Here is a 23,653-nt window from a genome sequence, read left to right as displayed (position 1 = left end):
AAAATTATCTCAAATCTAAAACATAAAAGTTTCCACATCAATTCCATTTCTTGTAGTGCATCTCTCATACTCAGCTATCAAGTATTTACAGGGTTTTACTCATTTACACAATATGGCTTTAACACAAAGCATCAAAATGTCTCAGAGCAAAATTCTTCATAAAACATTCTTTCTGAATAATAAGTTTGGCATTTCATTGATTTGGCTGACAAAGCAGCAGTTAGTTGTTTTCTGATTGTGCTTTTTGATGACAACAAGCACAAAATTTTGGTCATTTCCATCAGGGTGTAAACTCTTAATAGAGTCAGAGCTACCTCTCCCTCAAAGCCCAGCTGAACATGTTTCATGAGCCACGGTTTCACAGACATTGTGTTGGACCCACGCATTTGCCACTAAGGTAAGGAAGAGAAGGCCTTTCTTTCGTATTAAGACAAGAAAGCAAGATGTATTTCTGAAAGTGCAGGTCTTTGGTAACAATAAACAAAATGAGCAAAGCGAGGAAGGAGGGGGGATTTCGCTGGGCACAATGTCCATCCAATTCTGTAGGGTGCAGGCAGACGGATGGAGGGAAAGGTCCTGTTGTGGTGGCATGTTTTATCATCGAGAATTCAAACGAGGAGCAACCTGCAGGAGAAGAAGGACAAGCTAGAAAGTGCTGAAAACAAAGATGCTGCAACAGTTTCAGCTCCTAAACATCTTTACAGTGCCCCGAAGACCGGCTTGTAGAACTCTGCTGTTGATGCCACAGTAACACAGAGTTTGCCCTGCTGTGAAACACCGAAGCTGTGGTCTTGACAGGAAACAAAAGCGGATCTTGGCAATGCTGTAAGTCAGAGGAGCCCACAGTGCTCCTACACACCCCAGTGCCTGGGGATATATTGCTAATTTCTCTCTCGCTAGCAGCACAAGGCTTGGCTTTGCCAAGGAGGGAGGGGCAGAACTGGAAAAATGTTGCTAGGGATGGTTTGAAGAGGCTGAGGAAAAAATGACAGGATGTATTTCTTCATAGTCTAAGTAGTTACTTGGCTTGCTGTCACTGATGGTAAATAAAGCAGCATGATCCTTGTTTGAGCATGCTTACACAGATTGAATCTCTTTTCCCATGTACAGTCCCTAGGTGTTCCACAGAGCAAAGAAAGCCTCAGGCAGGTCTACCTTTATGGCCTTTTTAGGACAGAGTGTCTAGTGAAGAGCAAAGCAGCAACACTGGCGACCGCTGTTCTGAGGCAAGTCAGGGTGCAGCAGGACAGGGGAGTGGGTGAGTGTGTTCTGGGTTTATCTCTGAATAACCTTTAATCTGACAATGCATAATTCAGTTGTATGACTGACTATCAGGAAAGGCTACAAACAATCTGAGAAGGGAAGAGGATTGCTTTTTTCCTGTGTTTTTAAATCCTCTTTCTAAAATTTGATTTGCAGTGGAGTATAGCATTAAATCCTGAATCTTAGGGAGAAAAAAAAGTAGTGAGTGACAGGACAATGACTTGGTAAGTTTGCGTGAGCCTGGCAGTCTTGAGCCTTCAGGAAAAGCACAATGCACAGCTCCAGCTGGGAAAGGGCTGGTAGACCAGGGCAGCACCTTCAGCAACTCACATGGCACATGTTCATCTGCTGCGAATATGGTTTAATGCCAAAATCTGGGTTTGGATCCACTGAAGTGAACCACCCTTTTTTACCACCCTCGGCCTGTACTCACCACTGTTAGATGGCCGTTCTTGGCTTTGGCTATAAGCAGTTCTGATCCTGATATGAAGTCAATTATGCCTTCTTTGCCTTGCCCAACTGTAAATTTTATGCTGTGAAGAGAAAGAGGTAAGAACAAATTTGATGAGTATTTGTGACCTCTCCACTAGCTTAGTTTTACCCTTCTCCTGTGTGACTGCTTTGTATGGATGCTTAGCTGTGATAGATCTGCTTGTTCACAGAAATGGAACCTTCGGTAAAATGAAATTTGGTACATTTTGACGTTTCTGAAGCCCTTTAATGCTTAAGCAGAGCTCTCTTCAGAACCAACACAAGAAGCCCAAGGCAGCTCCCAAGAGGTGTTTGGCTTCACTCACCTGCCCTGGTTGATGTTGACATTGTTGACTTTGTCTGCCTGCATGGCAGTTTTTGTTAGTGTCTCGATCACATGGTCACTTTGAAGTACAACATCTCCCTGTGAGGAGAGAGACAATGGTTTAGTGTCAGTAGGGGAGCATGATTATGCTGTAATTAACAGGGACAGAACTTTGCCATAGGTTAGCATGAAAAACTGCTTCTCTAAGTGGTCCAGGCTTGGAGGAGATCTCTGGGCCCTCTGTTGCAGGTCACACTGCACTGATGGCAGTTAATTTATTTATAAGGTAACAGGCACAAGGGACAGCACCAGTCCTGTTGGCAAACGAGTCACTGGTGAACCCCATCTGTGAGCACAAGTAAATAAAGTGAAATGCTACTTAGAGCTGGCACAAAGCTGGTTCCATACATGCCAAGATGTGTGCCCTTTCCCCACCCCAGCTGGATCTTCTGCTTTTTGTGCCTTTAAAACTTTTTCTAGAGGTGGCTGGAGAACTGATGGATGAGTCCTACTACCTTCTGTTTGTTATCCTCGCAGTGCACGTGCAGCACAAACAAGTTATCGCTGAGGCTGCTGACGGAGATGCCTGCAACAGAGAACGGCCATTTGACACCCGGGACATCGCTCCCACCCCAGCGTGTCTCACCACCTCTCCCAGGAACGCAGCAACTGTTGTTCCCACACCAAGGAACCCGACAGCTGAGAAGCTGCACAGAAGCACTGCACTGGCATGTCAGCACAGGGGCTGAAGAGGCTGCAAGGTGACTGGCAATCAGCTTCAACTTCTTTTTAAGATGGAAAAGAAACTTTCAGGTGCCTCTGTCCAAATGCCTGTTTACAAACTGTCACAGACTTGACAAAGGGCTACTTTGGGCCAGTTAAGGGACCTATGACCAAAATCGTACTCTTCAGCACCCACTTGACAGATACTTCAGCCCAGCAGGTAGGTGAGTGCTGTAATTACTGGGGTACTACGGGGCAACTGGAACAACGTTGTCACTTGTCTCCCCTGTGGTACTGCCAACATGCAGTAAGAAAGGCCAGAGGTGCTGTAGGAGCCCCAGCAAGTTGCCATTGCTGTGAATTCCTTGCCCTGCAGCTAGGCCTGGGGCAGACTGAACCCACAACCACCATACTGGTCGTTGTGGGTCCTGTTACAGTGCACTGACACTGACTTGGGCTCTGAGTTCAGTATTTCTGCTTGCCCAGCCAGCAGTGCCTTCTGACCATGTGGCCAGCAAGAGGCCAAGCCTCTGCCAGGAGTTGCTCATGTTTGCTAAATGAAAAAAAAAATCCTCTCCCTGGGGTAGGTATTAGTTAAGGAGCACTGTGCTGTGTCTCAGGGGTGTCTGTTTCTTCATAGTTTATTTTTGGACTTTGTTTAGTATTGTGACACTAGATACAAACTGGATTAGCTATTTAAATGGAGCTAGCCCACCCCTAGCAGTGATGAACATACCTCTCTGCCATAACAGTGTCTCACAGGAGTCGCAGAACCCCCAAATTAGGGTTGTCCTTGGAAACCACTTTGAATGGTGAGTTACAAATGCAGCAGAGAGCCTGATCCAACTAACACTGAAATGATTAGCACCAGAATTGGCTGTGAAAAGGAACTGCAGCTGAGCTGGAGCTGAGGCTCTGAACTGAGAGGTTTCAGACAAAGCCAAGTAATGAAGTACAATGCACCAGACACTCAGCAGTCTTCTCTCTTTGACCAAGTCCACTCCTCTAAAAGTATCAAGTCCATGTCAAATATTTAGAGGGCTGAAAGCTGTAGCAGTGTCCCAAGCAGCTGCCATGTAATAATGGTGCAATTCCCCCGTGGTAGAGATGTGCAACTGGGAAATAACTTAGGAGGGGGCTTGAGGGAGATGAGTTGAGTAATTTTTGTGACATGTTACAGTTTAATTTTAGAAAAATGCAATTTCAAGATATTACAGACTTGAAATGCTTGTCAGTATCAGGTAATTCCATTCTTGTCCAGGACAAAGACAAACTAGTTATATTGTATTGTTACTTAACTGTAGCCAGGGTGAAGGCTGACTTCAGCCCAGTGAGCCAGAGCCCATCAGCGCTGCCATTCCTACCTGTCAGGTTGGCATAGTCAATCCGTTGTTTGATTTTGGATTCTTCAACTATGACAACAGCATTTTGGGTAAGAAGCAGCTGCCGTGCTCTTGCTTTGTATCCTTTCCGGTCATACTTGATCACAGGAACTGCATACTGAAATAAGTGTTAACAGTGCTAGAAATGCAACTTGTTTAACTGTCAGCTACCTTCCCTCTAGCCTAGAGAGTGTGCAGGAGTTACTGACCAGTGGCTGGCAAACTAGGAATGGAGAACACTTTCGAGTCCTATTCTCAGTCCTGCCACAGGCTTCCTTGTTGACCTAGAGGAGTTCTGAACGCTAACGTGATGACTAGAGCTGTCTGTCTGGGGGCTTCAAAAATCCAGGTTTAGTTTCAGTCTGTGCAAGTTTCTCCTTTCCTCTCCAGACACACCAGCTGCAACCCTTTTATTTCTTAACTGTCATAATTAAAATTGCTCAAATCTCCAAATCATGTTTCTGAGCCATCAGCTTTTCCCACAGACTATCTTCTAAGGTATAATAAGCTTAATATAATGTGGAATTCTTGCTGTATTTTCTTCAGAAATCTAATCTTCTGATATTCTGCTGAATAACTCTAGAAGCTTGAAAAAAATATTAGGACATGCATCTCACCTTAATGGCCTCATTTTCTAAAGCCTGAAGGACTTTAGCATTTATCTCTTCATTACCTGTATTAAAACCAAAGAGGGGGGGGGGTTAGAAAGAAATTTCTTGCAAGAAAAAAGTGGATTAATCCCCCTCTTCTTATTTCTGTTAAACTTTACAACGCCTACTCACCAAGTCGTGTGTTGATGAAGAGTCTAGGAACGCTCTGAGGGTAATTGTCTTTTTTACCCTTAAAAATTTCACTGGCAATTACTTTTTGTTCCAACTGCAAGGACAAAAGGTTTATTCTTGTTTAGTATAAAACTTCTCCTTGATAAAAAGATAAATGTCTTTAAGTGATGTTCCCTTTTTGTTATTGTTTTAGCAGTCGTCATTTAAGTCTGACCTCCTGAATCATACAAGTCACAAAGTTACCCAAAATATTCCATACAACCCTTACACCTTCGTTACCCTATCATTAAGATTGGAAAGTTCTGTTGTTTGGGGTTTTTTTCTTTAATCTCAGAAGTAAATATCATATTTCTGGTTGGAATTATCTGGACATGGCATCAAGGCTCTGGATTTTGATAATGCCCATGTTTAAAAAGGCTCAGAATTCTCCCACTGTAGTGATTCTCTTAAGTTCTTCCTCCTTAAGCTGAAGTTTGTTCTCCTGTTCTACCTCAGATGGCTCTTTTCATGTTTCAGATTTCCCCCCCCCCCGGCCCGAAGCCTTTCAGCTAGTCAACATTTTTACTTTAAGTACTGACAAAAAAGTTACGTCCTTCTTACCAACTGCCTAACACATTCATTACAGCTCTCATCTACTCCCTCAACATTCTCCACCTTATCCTCTGCTACTGCACTGCCCTGGGAGTTCCTGCTGAGATGATTAGTCACCATAAACCTTTGGTCCCTTTCACAGGGGCAGTGTTCCAGGATACAGTCACCCCACACAGCAAACATGACCTGTGCTCTTAGCTCCTAACTTGTGTTTTTTCAGAATAAGAACCATACCAGTGAACGAGGAAACAGGAAAGCCCCTTTGCTTTATTTGCAAATGCAAGTTATAGGTGCTTTTGCACAGTATAATGTACCTGAGATGATTTACAGGTAAAATGTGGATAAAAGATATACATGATTAGTGAGTCTGGTTTGCTGGGGAAAAGAAAGTGTTCTGCTGAGTTTCCACCTCCAGCTCAGTGATAGCTGGTATTAATCCTGTGTCCTTAATCACAGGCTCAGCCACCAACTAATCTACAGCGTTTCATTACATCTGCTTAATACTTGTCAGGCCTTCATAAGCAGTATGATATACCATGCAATCAAAAAAAGCTTGATGGCACCTCTTACTATCATCTTCCAACAGTTACATCTAAACTGTTCAATGTATACACTTACTATTATGTCCTTCTACTGAGCCTTTTTTTAATATCAAAAATTCCCTCTCTACCTTTCCATGATTAAGACCAATCAAGTAATCAGTATATTTTTCAGTCTTCTAGCTAGAACAGCAGCTGTAACTGTTCGCAAAATGAATAGTTTTGTGTCTGCAGAATTCTTACTCTACTTTATATAGTACAACCAGAGTAATGCAGCTTCTTACATTTTTATCTTCCATGGGAAGAATAACAGGGCTTTTCAGTACAGAAATTATACAGGGGCATAGATATACAACACTGTTTAAACAGTATGTATTGAAATATGTATATAATGGTTTTTCCTTTATTTCATGCACATTGTAGCATTTAGTTTTTTGTCTCTAACCTAAAAAGAATCACAGTGTTCTTGTGGAACTGTTAACCAGCTCCTGAAGAATGCAGTGATTCAAGAGTTCTTCCACCTCCCTGCTGCTTTGGAGGCTCCCTCTGTAGCAGCACCCTTGTTCCCCCATCCAGCTGCTCCCCTCCTTCATTTCTTACAATAATGCTGAGAACCCCCTCCTGTTCCCAAGAACATCAATGTAGTTTGTGAAATAACGTAAAGTTGTCTCGTACCTGCTGCTTCCACTCTGGGCTGATTCTCTTGCAGTAGGTCCAGACCATGTTCTGCATACAGAGCTGTCGCAGGAGCTGGGATGCCTGAAGAAGAAATCTCACAGTAAATTAAAGTAGCTAAAAATTACTGACAACCCAATATAAAACACTTTCATTATGGAGTTGCTCGTAAAATTAAATAATAGGATGTTTATTTTTGACCTTTCTAACAGTTGCCCCCCAACATTCTCCAGCTGATTTAGAATGAATACCAGGAGCACCCCACTCCACACTGCCCTGCCCCTTTCCTCACTTCCAGCTGTTCCATCCATCCAAACAGGGCCTTTGGATAACTGGGACTTTCTGCAATATTTTGTTCTGATCAGATAAAAACCCAGTTCTGCCAGATGCAGAATAATAAAGGCAATAGAGGAAGTTTAATATGTTCTTCACGGGCAACCGCATTGTCATTGCAGCCAATTTAACTGTCCAGAGGGAACTTAATTTCTTCTGAGAAAAAGGGAAGAAAGTTTCAGAAATGGATGAGAAAAGCAGTAGAAAATGGTGTTGCAACAGCACCACACTCTCGAGAACCTTCAATACAACAGCTCTAAGAATTTTACAGCTACGCTAATTACACCCATGTGATGATCAGTGGACTAATTCTACTAGTGGAGATGCTAATGCAATGTGGAACTTGAGTGAGAACCTGGCCTTTGGTGGCCCCTGGTCTCCAATACAATCCATCCCCTGGGACGTGGGCTGTGCCTACCTCACAGAGCGATGGGGGGGGAGTTGGCCAGGATTTGTCCAAAACACTTTTTGGTAAATTACGTTTGAGGTTCATGAGGAAGGAGAAGCGGATGTAATCAAGGAAATACTCATTCTCTGGGCAGCGAGGGTGGTTCCGGTAAATAAAACCTTTAATGAACCTGAGGAAGACGAACATTTTATTATTAAATTAGAAAAGCAATCAAAAATATTTAGAGGTCTCTTCCAACCAAACCATTTTCTGGGATTTACTTAATAGTTGTAACTAATTTTTAAAAACTCTAATACTGTAGTGATGAGAATTTATTCTTATCATCTTATTGTTAAGAAATAAATACCCATTTGATGGCTTGAGTTGTTCTTTACACACCTTCTGATAGTCTCTACTGCCCACTTCTTCTTGGCAGCTTTTCGGCGTCCCAAGGTTCCCCGCCACCAGGACTGGATGGCTATGGCTAAAAATAATAACAGATTTTGCGCTAAGTGAGCTCCTTCATACCAATATTAACTCCCAACAAAAAGTGCTCAGGAAAGCCCGGTCTGGAAATAAACAGCCTTCAGTGTGGCATAAATAAAGAACATAATTTAAGTTCTTAACAATATGATACAATGGATAAATGGATCGTGTTGTTGTGGGCACTTCAGACCCAGCACTGCCGTTGCCTCTCACTCGCTCTCGTACCTGAGTGTTTCATGTGCAGGAATTTCTTCCGACGGTAGAAACCTCTCCATGTGGCCTGCATTTTTGTTGCTGAAATTGTAAGAAAAACAGCAATTTGAAATTGTGACCAAGCAGATTTTGGTAGAAAAAACAACCTTTTTAAAAAACAAAAATAGAATAAATAAGAAAAGAGACAGACAGCTCGCTGTCCCTGCAGCGTGTGTGACTCACCCAGACTCTGCTTCCTCACTTCCAGAGCATCTTCTGTAGAGAACAAGGTCTTGGGAAAGCGGATAAAAATCTTTGTTCTAGAAATAGAAATACAGAATTAAGTTTGACATGCTGGAGAAGTTTGCTTCCTGCCCTTAGCCTCCCCTTTGGGATCTCTAATCTCTTCCTCCTCCATTAGAGAGAGAAGCCTTATTTAAAAGCAATGACACGGATGTCCAATGATTCATCATCCCAAATTAAGAAAACAGAAGAACTAACCGTCCCATTTTGTATTCTTCCTGTTTGTAGCCAAGATGTTTCACCAGCACAGCCACCCCATCGTGGGGCCGTCCGTCCCACGTGGGCCACGTTTCTGGACAAAGGGATTTGTACCTGTACATTGACAGCAGAAGCTCAGGGAGAGAAATCCAGGCCAGACAGGTCACTGGGAAGGGGGAGAGGCCTTGCTTCTCACTCCCTCAAGAAAATAAGTCTTGTAGGTGTAAGGGCTGCCTCTTTGCTGTTCAGAACAGCTCCTCAGCCTCAGCACCTGCAGGACCAAGACCAGGGGGAGGGAGCAGCAGGAAGAGGGAAGTACAAGGTAATCCTACCTCTGCAGGAAAACTTCATATTTTCTTCGATATGCAAACCCAGCTCTGCGCACTCTGAGGTTCTCCATCAACCCGAGGTATTTCACTTGATGCCGGATTAGAACTTCATCAAATCGATCTTGGGTGAGCGTGAAAATAGAGAAACATGCTTAATATGTAGCTGTCCCTTCATCTGGAGAAGGGGAATGCTCAGTTCTTGGTTCTTACACAGTTATCTTGAAACCTCTAACCCATCCTCACAGTGCAAGTCCCACAAAACAAACTTTGTGTCTCCTGTCTTTCCCCCCCTCTTCCCTTTTAAATATACATTTATATTTAGTTCCAAAAAGAAGTTCTCCTTTAGGATGTTTTATGCATACAGAAGGAAGAAATAAGTGAGAATAAAGGTCATTAAAAGGAAGTTACATGGGTGAAGTAGGGTCATGTTTAAAGTGAAGAATTATTAACCTAAGACCAGTGATCCCATTCTGATTCCTGGCTGCTGATACTGTCACCACATCCCTACAAAAAGCTCTGGCACAGACCCAAAATGAAAAAATCTTGCAGGACTTCTTCATTTGAGCTCTGCTCTGTGCCGCACTGACTGCAATCCAGCGGTCTGCATATAGCTGTCAGAAAAAAAAGGTCACCAGGGTCATACCAGCCTGTTTAGCATCGTTAGGTTTAATGCAACGAATGTAGGAGGGTTCTTTGGACATCAGAATTTCCATGAGCTTGGAGAGGCTGTTTTTAAACTGAGTTGCTGCCTAGGAGAAAAGAAAGAAAACAAAGTGATGATGTAGATCTGGTACTTGTGACTGCAGAACAAATGTCAGTCTCCCAGCTTTAAATGTAAGAGGCTTGCATTTAGATTACCGCGTTAGACAGGACATGTCTTTTAAAAAGAGGAAATAGTCCCACTTCCATCCAGCTCTGGTGTTCTTACCGTTTCAGGTCTCTTTTTGTCTGTCAGCTCTGTCCTGTCAAAACACTGATTTATAATAGGATTCTCAGAGTTGCACATGGTCTGCAGAGAGAGACATTTTCAGAGATAAAGTACAGAGTATTCTTCAGAGAACTATCAAAGAAATATGTTTCCTTGGGGTTGTTTTGCTTTTTAATAATAAAATGAACTTCGGGCACCTCAATTTGACTTTTCACAGCGCAGCCCTACAGACATGCATTCTCCAGGAGGAGTCTAGAAGAATCTTTCCCCTCAGGTGCCACCCCATTTTAAACTCAACTCCTCATCCTGCTGAGTACTGGAAACATCCTCTATCCATACTCACCTCCTTCAGGTTCCGAAAGAGAAGGTCATTGTTTTTATCTAGAAAACCTGGAAGAAAGAGAAAGCGCTCAGGCTGCCACCACTGTTCCACAGAACTTCACAACAAGGCGGGAATTTGAGATGTGGGGAAATTGATCTGGGTAATGAAATGATATGTAGACATATTCTATGCCCAGATTTTTCTTTCCTATATAGTGAAGCTCGTTTAATTCAAAGGGCAGAGGACGGGAGGAGGAGAAAGAGCGAGAGACAGCGGAGGTGATGCACACACTCACCTGCGACGCTGTAGGTGACGTCTCCAGCATAGTGTGACAGCCGGAACTCCTCCCGCCCCAGGGACTTGCGAGTCTTCTGGTCAGCGAGCTTGTGCCTGGTCAGAAAGCAAAGAAGCTTCCTGAGAAACAATCATTTGTTTCATGGTGGGATTCACTTTAAAAAGCACTACGGCATCTGCTCACAGAGTGGGACTACATGAGCAGAGAAGGCACACAGGGAATAAATCTGACTTGCTGATTTTTGAGACCAAAAGTAAATATAGAGTTACCAACTAGAAAATCATAAAAATGTCAGAAAATGCATTTAAGTTTATTTCAAGTGGATGAACTTTCAGCATCCTGGCAGGGCTGCAGAGTGGTTCTGTGTGCACATGAAATTAGAGGCAGCAAGCTGGCATACTCGTGAGATGCCATACAGATCCTGATCGGAGCATAAGTTTCATTCAGTAAAAATAAAAAGCCATTTGGAGCTCTAAAACTGAAGTAAACCATCTGAAAGGTGAAACATGGAATTCACAGCCATCAAAGCGGAGTGGTGGCAGTAGGGGTAGGTTACCAAAGTCAAAGGAGGATATCAGGACCATCTGGGAAGCAGATGTAGTGCAACAGAAACTTCTCAATTTCAAAAACGCCAACACTGTGTAAATCATTCTCATGCATATACACCTCTGAACACTATTTTTACCCATAAAATTCTGCTCCATGTTCTAGTTCTAGGCCTGACAAGTCATCAGTGCTGGGGAATGATCTGGCCTAAAACTCCAAACCAGAGTTTGGCATATCTGAAGAGCCAAGGTGCTGCAAGCCTCCAAATTCCTTGGACATATGAGCAATAGGATGCCAGGAAGGGATTGGCAAAGGGGCAAGTCAGTAACAAGAGTTTTGTTGCTCTTGTTGAATTCTGAAGCGTAGTCTTGAGAAGAGCAAGGCAGTTGGTGACTTATTCTGTATTTTCTTGACTCCTAATCTAATCTCTTTGCAAAGGAAAACGTGATCATCTTTTATGTGGGACCCCGCACACCGAGGCTGCTGCTGCCATACACACAATGAGTTACCATGTTATCTAGGAATATTTAAGGTTCTAGGCAGTATCACACACTTGGATCCTACCACTGTAACTGCCGCAGCGATGTAAACACTCACGTGAGAAAATGAGGGTGGTTCTTCACAGTTTCCTCCAGTTTCTCCAAGAATGTTGTATCTGTGGCATCCCCCGGTCTCAGACACTCTTCATCCTACAAGCACACACGTTCTAGTATTGATTTCTCGCTGTGCTTCTCAGCGCACAGGCCAGCTCTAATTCTGTCTCAGAGATGTCGCCCCAGTTTGACCCTTTGTCCTTTTACCAGGTAGGCCAGCTCTTAGTTCAACAGATGAACTGTGGAGCTGAAAAGGAAAACACTTTCCTCCTTCCAGACTGCCTAGATTGGAAGCTTCTTTCCCGAGAGCAGATGGAGGTGATGCAACTCTTATGGTGTCACTGTTCAGTATCGTAGCTCTTCCCGCCTGCCCAAATAATCCTAATAAAAGCTCAGACCTTTTTCTTCCCCCATGTTCTATCCCTTGTTTTCCATTACACTGCCCCAAATTTTTCATTTAAAAAGGTGTTGACAACTCACCAGAATAGAAATGATGCCTTTGAATTTCTCCTCCACCAAATCACAAATTATTTTGTTATTGAAATACTGAACTGGTTCCCACTACAAAGACAAGAAATCACACTCAGGTGAAAACAATTCTAGACTGGAAAAATCTTGAAAATTTCAGAACATTTCAGACAGCACCTTATTTAAATAATCCTTCCGTCAAATTTGAAACAAAGCTTTTTCACTCATCAAAATTTGTTTTCCTAACATTCCCTTTAAAAGGCATTTTTTGCTATCACAGTAAAAGATTGGAATGGCATTACTCACTTCTAGCTGTATCACAAATGAGTTACCAAAGTGTTTCAAAGAGAAAGGAAGAAGGAAAGCTCTTCAATTCATTTACTTTGGAGACCATTAGTAGCAGCTCCTTTTCTAATCACCTGTCCTCTGGCCTGCAGGAGGTGCTACAAAGGAGATAGTGGAAGTGATGATATTGGCTCTTACCGCTATGCCTTCTGACTCGTATTCCTCTTGTTCTGACTTTAACGTGAGCTCTATGAAGAGCTGCTGCAATTTTTCATTACAATAATTAATACAAAATTGCTCAAAGCTGCAAACAAAAATCAGAAAAATAATCACTAACACTGTACCACAAGTAAAAGAAGCTACAATCAGTGGGCAGCAGCAAGAATTTATCTCTTTGAAATACCAGGGACATTAACAGCTGTAAATGCTAAATATTAGCTGGATGCCCCAAGTGTTAGAAGCCCTGTGATTATCAGTTATTCAACTGATTTCCTCAAGTTGAAACATCATCTTTTTGTCTCTTCATAAGAGAACCAGAGATGGAATAACATCTTATTTCATAACGGAGAGAAAACACTATAATGAAGTCATGATGTGGAGTTTACTCCAAACTCAGAGACACTGATTGAAACAAACCTGTTGTGCTGGAAAACCTCAAATCCATAGATATCAAGCAATCCTAGGACTGTTGTACTTCTCCAGCCTGGAAACTCTCCTTCCTGCAATAGGGGAAAAAAAAGAAATGTTGAGATGTACTCACACCTACGATCTATCACGGTATCTTATTCATTTAGTTACAGCATTTGACTCCTTACCCTCATATTCATGGAAAACAAATTCATTTAGAAATCACTGTACAGCATGGAGCTTACCATTTCTCTGCTTTGCAGCTAAAAGATTTAAAACTTCCTCTCACGTTTGGTGGGGTATCAACAACCAGCAGGTTTATTTACCTTGTAAGCAAGAGACTTGTTAACCTTGTTCACCAGCCAGGAGAAAGTGCGTCCGTAGATGGCCTTAGCAAGCGCATCCCTCGCGTAGGCTGCCTGCTCCAGGTTCAGGGGACTGATGAGCTGTGTGCAGGAGAACGAATCTGCTCAGCAGCCGTTCCACCCAGGGATGAAATTTCCCTAGTGTGCTGTTAATAAACAGCCACCCAGCAGCACCCTGTCAGCTCAGCTCACAGCAGTGTCTCCCAGCTGTACAGGCTGCAGGTCACCATTAGGCTGTGGGCCTCCCGCACCGACAGCCTCCCTCGACAAGTGAGGAGTGAACTGTTTACTTCTGGGAAGAGAGCTGATAGTGTACTGCTAGCTTCATTTAATTCCATCGGCCTCCCAGATCCCCAGCTCATGTTCTTACCTCTTCTCCTTTTGCTATGATCTTCTTGTGGATCAAGGCATCTCGAAGAACAGAGCCCTCAACTGCTAGAAGCTGCAGAGTGGTAGAATATCAAATTAATTTATGAAGCAGTACGTTCAATTTATCAGTAAGTGTTTTAAGAGATGAGACAGGCTGTCCTCAAAAGCACGCTCCAGCAAAACAACCCTTTATTTTCCCGTCCACACTGCAAGACCTCTCGCAACATCAACCCTGCCCTCCCGCACACCACCTCCCCTCGGGCAGTGATATGACCTAGCAAATAAACAGGCTTGATTGTTCTGGCACGGAGAACTGACTAAGCAAAGCCACCGGGGTTGTTCTTTCTTTAAAACTCAGAAGTAGGTCTAAATACCAGAGAAGGTCTAATTCCTGTCCCACTGCCTGAAGGTAAAAGCCTCAAGTCCGTGGTGGATCAAGAGGTAAATAGAGAAGTTGTTGATTGAAGGGCTTTGATGTTAATATTTGCATTTTATTCAGGTCAAATAAAAGTAAACTTCTAAATTGTATTCTAAAATAATACGATGGTACCACATTGAGAAGAAGGAAAACTCTGTACTTCATCTTTAATGTAACAGATCTCTAACTGGTGACACTCACCCTAGCCAGGTATTTAATCTGATTCTCTGTAGTGACTTGAGCATTTCCTTGCTCATCAGCAGCGAACTGCACGTTCCCCAGATGCAGGACACTAGCCACAATGCTCAGCAAATCCTAGGATGGAAGCGACAGTCAGACACCAGGATGACGAAAGAAACACACAGCAAGGAAAGGCAGTGGGATATCTGTGTTAATTAAGAATTTATGAGAATGTTTTGGGATTTTTTTCCAGCATTTTTGCAGATAATACATTCATTCTGAAGGCTGCCTTTGGTCAGAAATCAAAGCAGAAAAATTCCTTAAGAGTAGAAAAATCAGCTGTGCTGTTAAACATCCTTACCTCCACCTCGTTGTCATTGAAGCTTATAATGGACAGGGCTCTTCGCACAATCTTCCAATCATTTTTATCATTTATGGAACTGACTCTTGCACAGTGACCCTAAAAAGACAGTTTGATATAAATAAGTAAATAATTGCCAAAGATATATTAACTCAGGCTCAATGCACTTCTGCTATGTTTCCTTTCATAGCAGTCATCTCAGTGTTATTTTTTATGTGAGGAAAGAAAACTACAAAGGCAACTGAGAATATATTGTAAGAATTACGAATTAATGCACACCTTTACTAAATAGTGATACTGTTGTGGGCTCTTCTCAAGGCCCAGCCTTCGCAGTAGGTCCTCCTCCCCTCCTTCTAGCAGCTGGTAGAAAATGTGGAAGTTCCTCTCTCCATGATTCTGGTGCACAACTCGGGACTTCTCCAGGAGGTAGTTCAAGATGTGGCCCCCGACAGGAGCCCCCTAAATCAAACCAGATCCATTGAAACAGTTCATCAACACAGAGAGAAATATTTCTTGTTCCTGGTGGTCTATTCAAAGACAAATAGGATACAAAATGATAGCCTACAAAAAGACAGTAAAGTATCTGTCATTTTGTATCCCAATCAATTTCAGCTAAAACAGAGTGGTGACTTCAGTTTTGAAGCGTATGCAAAATGAACTACTGAGTGAAGATGCTGTTTTACAGATCGCGGCTACAGCACATAGTGAATGGGATCCTGACTTGTGTAAAACTCCTTCTCAGAAGGAACTGAACACAAAGGAAAAGCAGCAAAGCTGTGAGTGGGCAGGGATTCGTATTGAGACGTTTAAACAACTGCAGTATGCCAAGCTACTCGCTTCTTGCACTATGTTCATCTACACAGTGTGGGGAAATTTGGATCAGGTTGAAATAAACACCAGCAAAGTAACACGGGACAGAGATTATCTTCAGATCACAGCTGGCTCACGTGGATTTAGTTTGGGAGTATCCATCTGCATGGTGCATGTACACCCTAGAAATAAGAGGATTTAATCTGTTTCCCTATATAGACAAATAAGGGAAAAAAGAAAGTGGATTCTATAAAACCCTCTGGAACCAAACTTTGTTACCATGGGCTCTGCTTGCACTGTCACGGAGGGAATGAAAAACCACCGCTCCACATACACGCCAGTACAAGAGAGCACAGGGAACAGAGACCTGCTATGACCAGGACCAGTTCTGGAGTACAGAAGAGTTTTTATGTTACCCTGTAATCAAACTGCACATCCATGTATTTCCCAAATCGGCTGGAGTTGTCATTCCGAAGGGTTTTCGCATTTCCAAAGGCCTGAAATTAAAATAGAGGAAAAAAAATAATCAAATACGATTATTTATAAACACTCTGGTGAAGCTGCCAGTTGTTCATTTACAGCCATTAAAGCCTAGATTTTTTTCTTTTTGCAAGGGAAACCAAGAGGGAAACAGATTGCTACCCAAATTCTAATGCTGATCTTTATACCCAGTGCAAGCATTGCAGATGGAACATGCTTCTGAATACATTTCCATCCCCCCTAGCAAGCTTATTTTAATGCCAGTTCACTGCTGACAACATATGTCATGTCTGACAGTCTTTGCAAAGCTTCCTCTTTCATCACAGCTATTTGCTCAGTCACCCGCAGCTCCGCTGGCAGCAGGCACCACCCAACAGGCTTGGGCCCGCCAGGCTTTCCCCTCTCACCGGAGCACACCTTTCCCTTGGAGAACGGAGCGGGAACATCAAAGGGAACTACAAAGACAGCTCGGGACTGGACACTAGAGGACACCACAGCACTAGGAAATGCACCCACAAATGCGTTTATCAGAGGGCAACGCTGCCCACGGCGGATGCCTCCGCTTCTGGCTTGGCGAACTAATGCAGCGCAGCAGAAGTCTCCCCACGCCAAATGTCAGCCTCCCCCCGCAGCCCGGCCACGCCAGAACTGCTCCTGGTGGACTGGAAGGGGCCAAGAGAGTTCAGCAGGAAACAGCCATTTCTTTGGCTTGGAAGCAGAGCGGGATTCCCCTGTGTGCATCTGCCCACATGCCGTGAACCAGAGTTCCCAGCGCAGAACACTCGCTCATGCCCAGTGGGGTCCAGCCGCCCCCACCCCCTCAGCTGGAAAATGTGAGCTGCTGCTGTGACTCAATGTCAAGTTTCCGTGCGGCGGGCTCTAGAGTTACCTCCAGGACAGGATTGGACTGTAACAGGCGGTCCTTCACGGTCTCGACCTGCTGACTGGCGGGGCAGGTCACGGCGTAGTACTGCAGGATCTTCTTGGTGGCCTCTGTCTTGCCGGCCCCGCTCTCCCCGGAGATGAGGATGCACTGATCCTTCCTCTCCGTGCGCAGGGAGCGGTAGGAATTGTCTGCGATAGCGTAGCTGAGGGACAGCGATAACCAGGCGTTAGTTTTGTTTCCACAAGTGAAGGGCAGAGGCTCCTCAGCTAAGACGATCGATCGCACAGTGCAGGCTCCCAGCAGAGACACCTCAAAAGAAGGAGGTGTGCAGGGGGCTGGGAAAGGACGTGCTGCTTCTGGGGACAACACACCGGATCGCTGACATCTCCTTAACCCCTGAGCGCAAATCTATCAAATTCCTTTAAACATTTCTTTTGACTCTCTCTGAGAGGAGTTTCCACAGAAGATGGTGCAGGTTAACTTACTTTGATAAATAATACACGGCCTCTCAACACTGGTCCCACAGGACAAAAAAGCTTTATATTCAGGAAACTGTCAATCTTTATTCTAACATCTTTTAAGCGATGACACACTCAGAGGGTCACAACTGAGCTTTGCTATCTGGGTGGTTCCAGCATAACCCAACCTCTCACGGTGTCTCTTGGGTGGTAGGAAGAATTGGATAAACCACCACAGACTGATAAGCTACACCCAATTTAGGCCAAATGCTACCCAAAATACCAGACAGTTCCTCCTGCCTGCGTACAGCCAGGGTTTGCTGCTGCTGGCCCCTGAGCCCTGCGTCTTCCTTTGCTGCTTTTTCTTTCTCTTCTCTTTTCCTCCCCGTGACAGACCGGACAGGACCTTATATCAAGAATCACACATGCTTTTACACCACCAGGGAGCAGGAGGATGAGTCTGGCAATGGTGGCAACTGCTCAGAGGGAGAGAAGGACCAGGTAGATGCAGTGGAAGAAGGTAAGAGACAAGAGGAGCATTAGCCCTGTAACAGTATTTTCAGCTGTCTTACAGCAGATATCCCATCTTCCTATGCTTGACAACCTTTTAGTAGCTTTGCCTTTTTTTTTAAAAAAACCCAATTCTCACGCTGTGAAATTAATTAGAAATAATCACACCAAAATAACAGCCGTGGCCTTCTCAAGTCTATTAATACTTGGTGCTAAGGCAACACCAATGAGCTACCTAGCAACACAACTGCACATTTACCCCACTAAAGTCATCAAGTCCTTCTCTTCCCATCCAAATTCTGTCTCTGGAGTATTTTGAAAACAGCTGAATAAATGTAAATTTAATTTAAATTTTAAGAGCTGATTCTAGACTGCGTGGCCTTTACTGGGTGATTTTATAGGACCACAAGTTCAAGCAGAAAGCTAGCAGTCATGCATACCACATACAGAATCACTTAAAGATGTTTATGGTCCCATTTGTAGTCACCACCTCTGAAGCCCCTGGCAGGCTATAAATAGGACAGGATGTGACAGATCAGTCTGGGAAGCATGCTGCCTTCCAGCCCATAGGGATGGAACTTCGCTCCTTTGAATGTCTACGTGTGACGCACTTCCCAGAGACCCCCACACTCAGGCCTAGCCTGAAATTATTTTGACACTGGAATAAGAAATCTTTAAGTATTTTGGCTTTCTAGAATCAGTTTAGAATAAGAAGAGGAGGAAAAAAAAAGACACCTGAAATACTGTAAAAGGAGAAGCGTAGAGTACTACACTACAGAGCATTTCAGTGCTCCTCAGAATACTTTTAAATGCAAAAAGAATCAAATAATGTAATGTAAATAATCAAATCATGTAATGTTTTTTAATGGAACAATACAAACAGTATTAAAAACTAAAAAGTAGTGTTTTCCCAGCTGGAGTGGTATTGGGTATTGCAGTCCTCAAGGGTTTACTTATGAGCTGCACATTTTACAATTTGTTACGGGACTAGTTAAAACAAGAAAGGGAACAGCCTCAGGAATAATCAGCTACTTTGTGATTTCAGTCACTCTGTGTAGCACATACAGGAATTAAGGCCTGCTCAGCACTTCACCTTCTACGTGAGCATCGCCATCACGCTCAGTCCTGTACCTACTGCAGACAAATAAAAAGGCAGCCACAGTCCCAACGATTTCCCAGAGAGCCACAGAATTCTCAACGAAGGACAAAAATAAGCCCTGAAGAGTGGCCTGATCACAGCCAGAAGTGGCTGCCTCTAGGCCAGGTCTCTGCCTGGAGGGCAGGACTGAGCGCAGCCTACGCACAACCTGCACACAGACACCGTGCCGACACTGGGTCAAGGGGAGCACTGAATGCAGGTTTGTTCAGGTTTAATTGTCCTCCGTGTAAGTCCACACAAGAAGCCGAAACACCATAAAAATCACATTTTTATCATAACAAATACAACTTCAAGTGTGCAGACTTTCCCAAGTGCTGGTGCTTCTCTCCCTCTCTGCGCTTGCAGTGCATTCTGTTTTCCTTACTCTCCTGGGCTCTGTGCCAGTAATAAGAAACAATCCAAACAGTCTGCTCAGAACTAGTATCATTTACTCTTCCAAGACCTCTTTAAAAAAAAAAAAACCAACAACCCACCACCACAAAAAAAAACCTCCAAGAGGTGCTCAGAATTTGGCCCTTGGTCCTGAAAGAAAACAATTTGGAGCCAAATGTCCTCAGCTCTCCGTCATCTTTCAGTCTGGCAAAAAATTCAAATGCTTTCAAAAATAACTCTAAACCTCAAACTTTTTTTTTTTTTTAAATGGGAAATTGGGAATGCTCACCAGGCCAGACCATGTAAATAAATACATTCCTTGTTCCAACAGGCTGACGGTATCTTAGCAACAAGGGAAATACCAGATAAATATTGGTCAGGCAGTAACAGCAGAGGTAGGAAAGAAACCACCACACATCCAGACACATTCTCGCCCCTGGTTAGCCCGCGGCCGAGCCAGCGATGGAGCAGCAGGGGAAACGCATGGCGCGGACACGCAGACCCCAAGTAACCCTGGAACAATGAACTCCTGTCCTGCCAGGGCTGGTTACCAGCTCTGTTCCTCCAGCCAGGAAGGAACCAACTCCCTTTCCAAATACTGCTCTTGCAAAGGCAACTCATCCTCTTCGGAGAGAGGAACAGGAATAGAAAGAGCTGTACACCACGCCCTCCCAAGGATCCTTTCTATCCCCGTGATTTTTAGTGCTGCATCTGGAACAGGGAAAAGCTGTATTTGCTTGTTTTCACGTGTTGTTACTGCACATGCCTGCGTGGGAACGGCACAAACTGCACTGTTTACCCACAAGCCACTCACAGGTGAGGAGAAACTTCATAGAAGCTGACACCACGGTATCGCTCCATGTTCTGTTTGCTGTAGATTTCCAGTTCCTTGTACGGATTAACAGACACCAGAACCGAGCCAATGTATGTCTGAAACAGAGAACACAGAGCAGAGAGGTTACAGAAGGTCTGGCAGGGGACTCTGCGAGAGGCCAGGCTGCTCTGAAGGCTGTATGTTGTTGACAAGGGCTCCTGCCCCGGTGCACTGGGGATGCTGCTGAGGGCTTCCAAAGAGGTTGAAGGTGCAGTAAGAATGACACAGCAGGAGTTACACTAGACACGTTATCCTTGCTGGATAAACAGCACCTGCAAATGGTCTTAATGCTTCTAACAAGCCAGAATACTGGGTTATTTCTGATACACTGTTTAGCATCAAGTTCAAGCCTGGGTTGCTGAAAGTCCACCACAGAGTAGATTCATAACATGGAAGAACGTGGTGCGAGTTGGATTTTCAGCGCTGGCAAGACCTGTAAATGCCAGACAACCTCAAGTGGAGCGCTGCAGTGAGCCCCCACCTCTGTCAACACAACCGTATCCCAGACTAGTTGTGACACAAGCAGCCACGGCCTATTAAAGTTGATACCACCATCTCCAAATCCAACTGCAGAGCAAAGCTACGGTACATCTTCTGCAGCAAATACTCAAATTCAGGTCACTGATGAATGCTTTGGTGTCTGTCACTCTGCTACTCACATAGATCAGATTCTCCTTGAAGCGCTTGCGCAGATTTTCAATAAATGCTGCTTCGCTGGTGAAGTTCTCAAGCAGGACAAAATCCTGCACCCCGACACGGTCGCGGGCTGTCAGAGCACTCTCCATGGTCAGGCGAATACCGTTAGCCCCCGCTCCCTGCAACCAAAAGCAGAGGAAGGTTGGGAGATCTGTGGTTTCGTACAGAGCTCACTGAGTCCACAAAAACCATCAAGCACAATTACCCACGGACCACCTACAAACAGGAGATGACATCAGAATAACCCCACTGCTACTACTGAAAACTCTGGTCAATGTATACTAATACTTTATCAATTGGTTTATACTAATTGTTCTGATGGAAGACAAGCCCGCATTAGGGAAAAGTTATTGCTAAACTTCCAATAACTTTAAATCAATCAATGAAACAAGCATTTCATAAAGAGAATAAAACTTGGATTTCCTTTCCCAGGCATACTTCAGCAGGAGTGAGACTGAAATGTGTTCTCTCTCCTTTCCTCTCTCATTTCACCACGGGAAGTCATTCCAAGGTAAGAAACCTCTTATGACTAACGATGATTCATCTCATGAGCAAACGGCTTTACACTGCTGACCAGCGTATAGGCTTTCGCAAGATACCCAGTGGGAAAACTCAGAACTAATGAGAAATGGGCACTTCTGCATCCCAGGCCACGGGATTTAGACGGTGACACTAACATCTACCCCGTGCATCAAGAACTTCTATTCCCTAACCCTCTTTTAAAGTGGTTTTTTTTTTTTTCCAATGTGATATGGTTCAGACACAACCATCTTCGGAAAACACTGGTCTGCTGACTTGTACTTCACTCAACCTCACGTACTAAAACAGGGAGAGGAAATGTGTACCAAGTGACTAAGTCCCTACTTGCAGGGAAAATTTCTACACAACAAACAGACAATGCACAAGGCACAAAAGACCGGTGACACTACAGAAATCAGAGACAGGAGATGCAACGTATTAAACCATTTGCCTCATCTGTCTGCATTTCCTTATCATATTCTTAAATCCTTCTTACTTTTCAAACTCCTCACAGCAAGCACCCTTCTCCTAAATCATTTCCCTAAAGCACTAACGCATTTCAGAGAATCTGTTGCTATATTCTGGGATGTTGCCATCACTGGCACCACCACCACTGGTGCTTGTTCCTAAGCTCACGCACTGACGGCGATACCCAGGCACCCTCTCCTGTAGCAGTGTTACACACTGGGAATGCCGGACCCCTGCTGCAACGCTGTCGTCCAGCCCCAAAACCCTGCACAATGATGTAGATGATTTTTGCTGACTCACGTTGTCAGGTAGTTCCTTTCTGCTCCTTCTCAAGATATAATAGTGGTCAGAGCACAGGGACTGATGGCGTGCAAGGAAAAAAAGATAAAAACAACCTTGGTCAGAAGAAAGTTTACCTTAAGTTTTGTTAAGAAGTAATAAAGGCAAGACTCACTGAAGTATAAATTTGGGCCCAAACAGGTACAAATTCCCTCAGTCTGCAGTTGTTTAGACTTACCAATCATTTACAAACGCAGTTTTGCCTATTTCTGCAAGTTATAACTGGCTTCCTTCCTGAAAGCCCAAAGCAACTGCATGAAACTAGCAACTTTCAGAAAGAAAAATTAGTGCCTCCTGGAAATTTCAAATCCAGATCCACTCTAATGGCTCAAACACCACAAAGAAATGTTATTTTAATTTCCCTTTTTATTTTTTGCCATTAGTCTCATGGTCTGGAAGGCCTGACTTCTAAGCTTTGAAAGATCCAGTTTGGGAGGAATTCTGCAGATACTGCCATTAAGTAATCTTCTCAAAATGCCCCAAACTGTCCAAGCCAATTCCTCCACACCTTCAGCAAAGAGCTCTGTTGTCTTCTTCCATCCTCTTTACCAAGGTGAAGAGGAAACAGATAAGCCCTGGAGAAGGAAGGTGTGATATAAAGGACATCACTGGCAAAAGAAAGAGATAAATCGCATACAAACAAACACTGCCTAGAAATTAGAATCTTTCTATCAGAGCAGTGCAATCCTGGAGCAGGTTTTGGACAAGGTACTGGGAACAAAGGCAAAATCAAAAGAAAATAACTAGTTTTCAAATGGGTAAGTTTATGAATACAGTTTTAAAACACAGCTGCCTCAAAACTGACTGAGGAGAAACTTCCACCCTCGCACAGTTAATCCAAGTTTATATAATCCTGAAGACTTTCACAGAAAACGGCACTTAGCAGTTTCAGCAGCTCTTTCATCAGCCACTCCCTCCCTCAGGACAAACTGATCCCAGCTGTACACATCCAGCATAAGGAAGCAGCAATCTATCCTACTTACAACACAGAAAACTGCACTTCGGCTGCCTCCTCTGGGACAGACAGTTAAGGCTAAGTAGCTTTCAGTTTCCTGCACACTTTTTCCTTCTCATTCAGCTCCAAAGTCCCTCCGTAAGGACAAAATCTACCTGAAATCTTCAGTCACTTTAAAAAAAAAACCCACCCAAACCAACTCTAAATGCAAGTTTTCATCAATAATTAAACGTGACCAGGTTACCTAGTCGACATGATGCAGTCAGATTCTCCAGAATATAAACTGCGTTGTGCCCTCCCAAGCACAAGTTCAATGCAAATATAAACATCAGTCATAAACCACAGCTGAGCAATATGCACTTCTCTGTGCCAGCATTTGCTCACTTGCTT

The 23,653-nt window shown here is 43.7% G+C and overlaps 1 protein-coding gene across 2 annotated transcripts in view; it reads right to left on the bottom strand.

Moving 5' to 3' along the window:
• Positions 1–417: 417 nt before the first annotated feature.
• Positions 418–23,653, bottom strand: part of MYO1C (myosin IC) — a 29,816-nt gene continuing 6,580 nt past the window's right edge. Inside the window, exons 2-33 of one of the 2 annotated variants that reach the window (XM_026861500.1) lie at positions 22,270–22,329; positions 20,946–21,101; positions 20,227–20,342; positions 16,917–17,115; positions 15,964–16,044; positions 15,017–15,196; positions 14,738–14,836; positions 14,398–14,511; positions 13,780–13,851; positions 13,371–13,490; positions 13,054–13,136; positions 12,616–12,721; positions 12,145–12,225; positions 11,669–11,760; positions 10,526–10,620; positions 10,252–10,298; positions 9,909–9,989; positions 9,624–9,729; positions 8,984–9,101; positions 8,652–8,765; positions 8,394–8,470; positions 8,184–8,252; positions 7,872–7,956; positions 7,503–7,662; positions 6,752–6,835; positions 4,947–5,040; positions 4,782–4,837; positions 4,147–4,282; positions 2,575–2,645; positions 2,061–2,158; positions 1,697–1,796; positions 418–624 (exon numbers count right to left, since the gene is read on the bottom strand). In XM_026861500.1, the coding sequence (XP_026717301.1) occupies positions 598–624; positions 1,697–1,796; positions 2,061–2,158; positions 2,575–2,645; positions 4,147–4,282; positions 4,782–4,837; positions 4,947–5,040; positions 6,752–6,835; positions 7,503–7,662; positions 7,872–7,956; positions 8,184–8,252; positions 8,394–8,470; positions 8,652–8,765; positions 8,984–9,101; positions 9,624–9,729; positions 9,909–9,989; positions 10,252–10,298; positions 10,526–10,620; positions 11,669–11,760; positions 12,145–12,225; positions 12,616–12,721; positions 13,054–13,136; positions 13,371–13,490; positions 13,780–13,851; positions 14,398–14,511; positions 14,738–14,836; positions 15,017–15,196; positions 15,964–16,044; positions 16,917–17,115; positions 20,227–20,342; positions 20,946–21,101; positions 22,270–22,329 (3,177 nt within the window). In that variant the 3' untranslated portion in view covers positions 418–597. The remainder of the gene's footprint in view (positions 625–1,696; positions 1,797–2,060; positions 2,159–2,574; positions 2,646–4,146; positions 4,283–4,781; positions 4,838–4,946; positions 5,041–6,751; positions 6,836–7,502; positions 7,663–7,871; positions 7,957–8,183; positions 8,253–8,393; positions 8,471–8,651; positions 8,766–8,983; positions 9,102–9,623; positions 9,730–9,908; positions 9,990–10,251; positions 10,299–10,525; positions 10,621–11,668; positions 11,761–12,144; positions 12,226–12,615; positions 12,722–13,053; positions 13,137–13,370; positions 13,491–13,779; positions 13,852–14,397; positions 14,512–14,737; positions 14,837–15,016; positions 15,197–15,963; positions 16,045–16,916; positions 17,116–20,226; positions 20,343–20,945; positions 21,102–22,269; positions 22,330–23,653) is intronic. The other variant, XM_026861501.1, reaches the window with a different exon arrangement.

This window comes from Athene cunicularia (assembly GCF_003259725.1).
Source record: "Athene cunicularia isolate RWA chromosome 19 unlocalized genomic scaffold, athCun1 chr19_part1, whole genome shotgun sequence".
NCBI lineage: Eukaryota > Metazoa > Chordata > Aves > Strigiformes > Strigidae > Athene > Athene cunicularia.
This window is presented reverse-complemented; position numbering and strand designations above follow the sequence as displayed.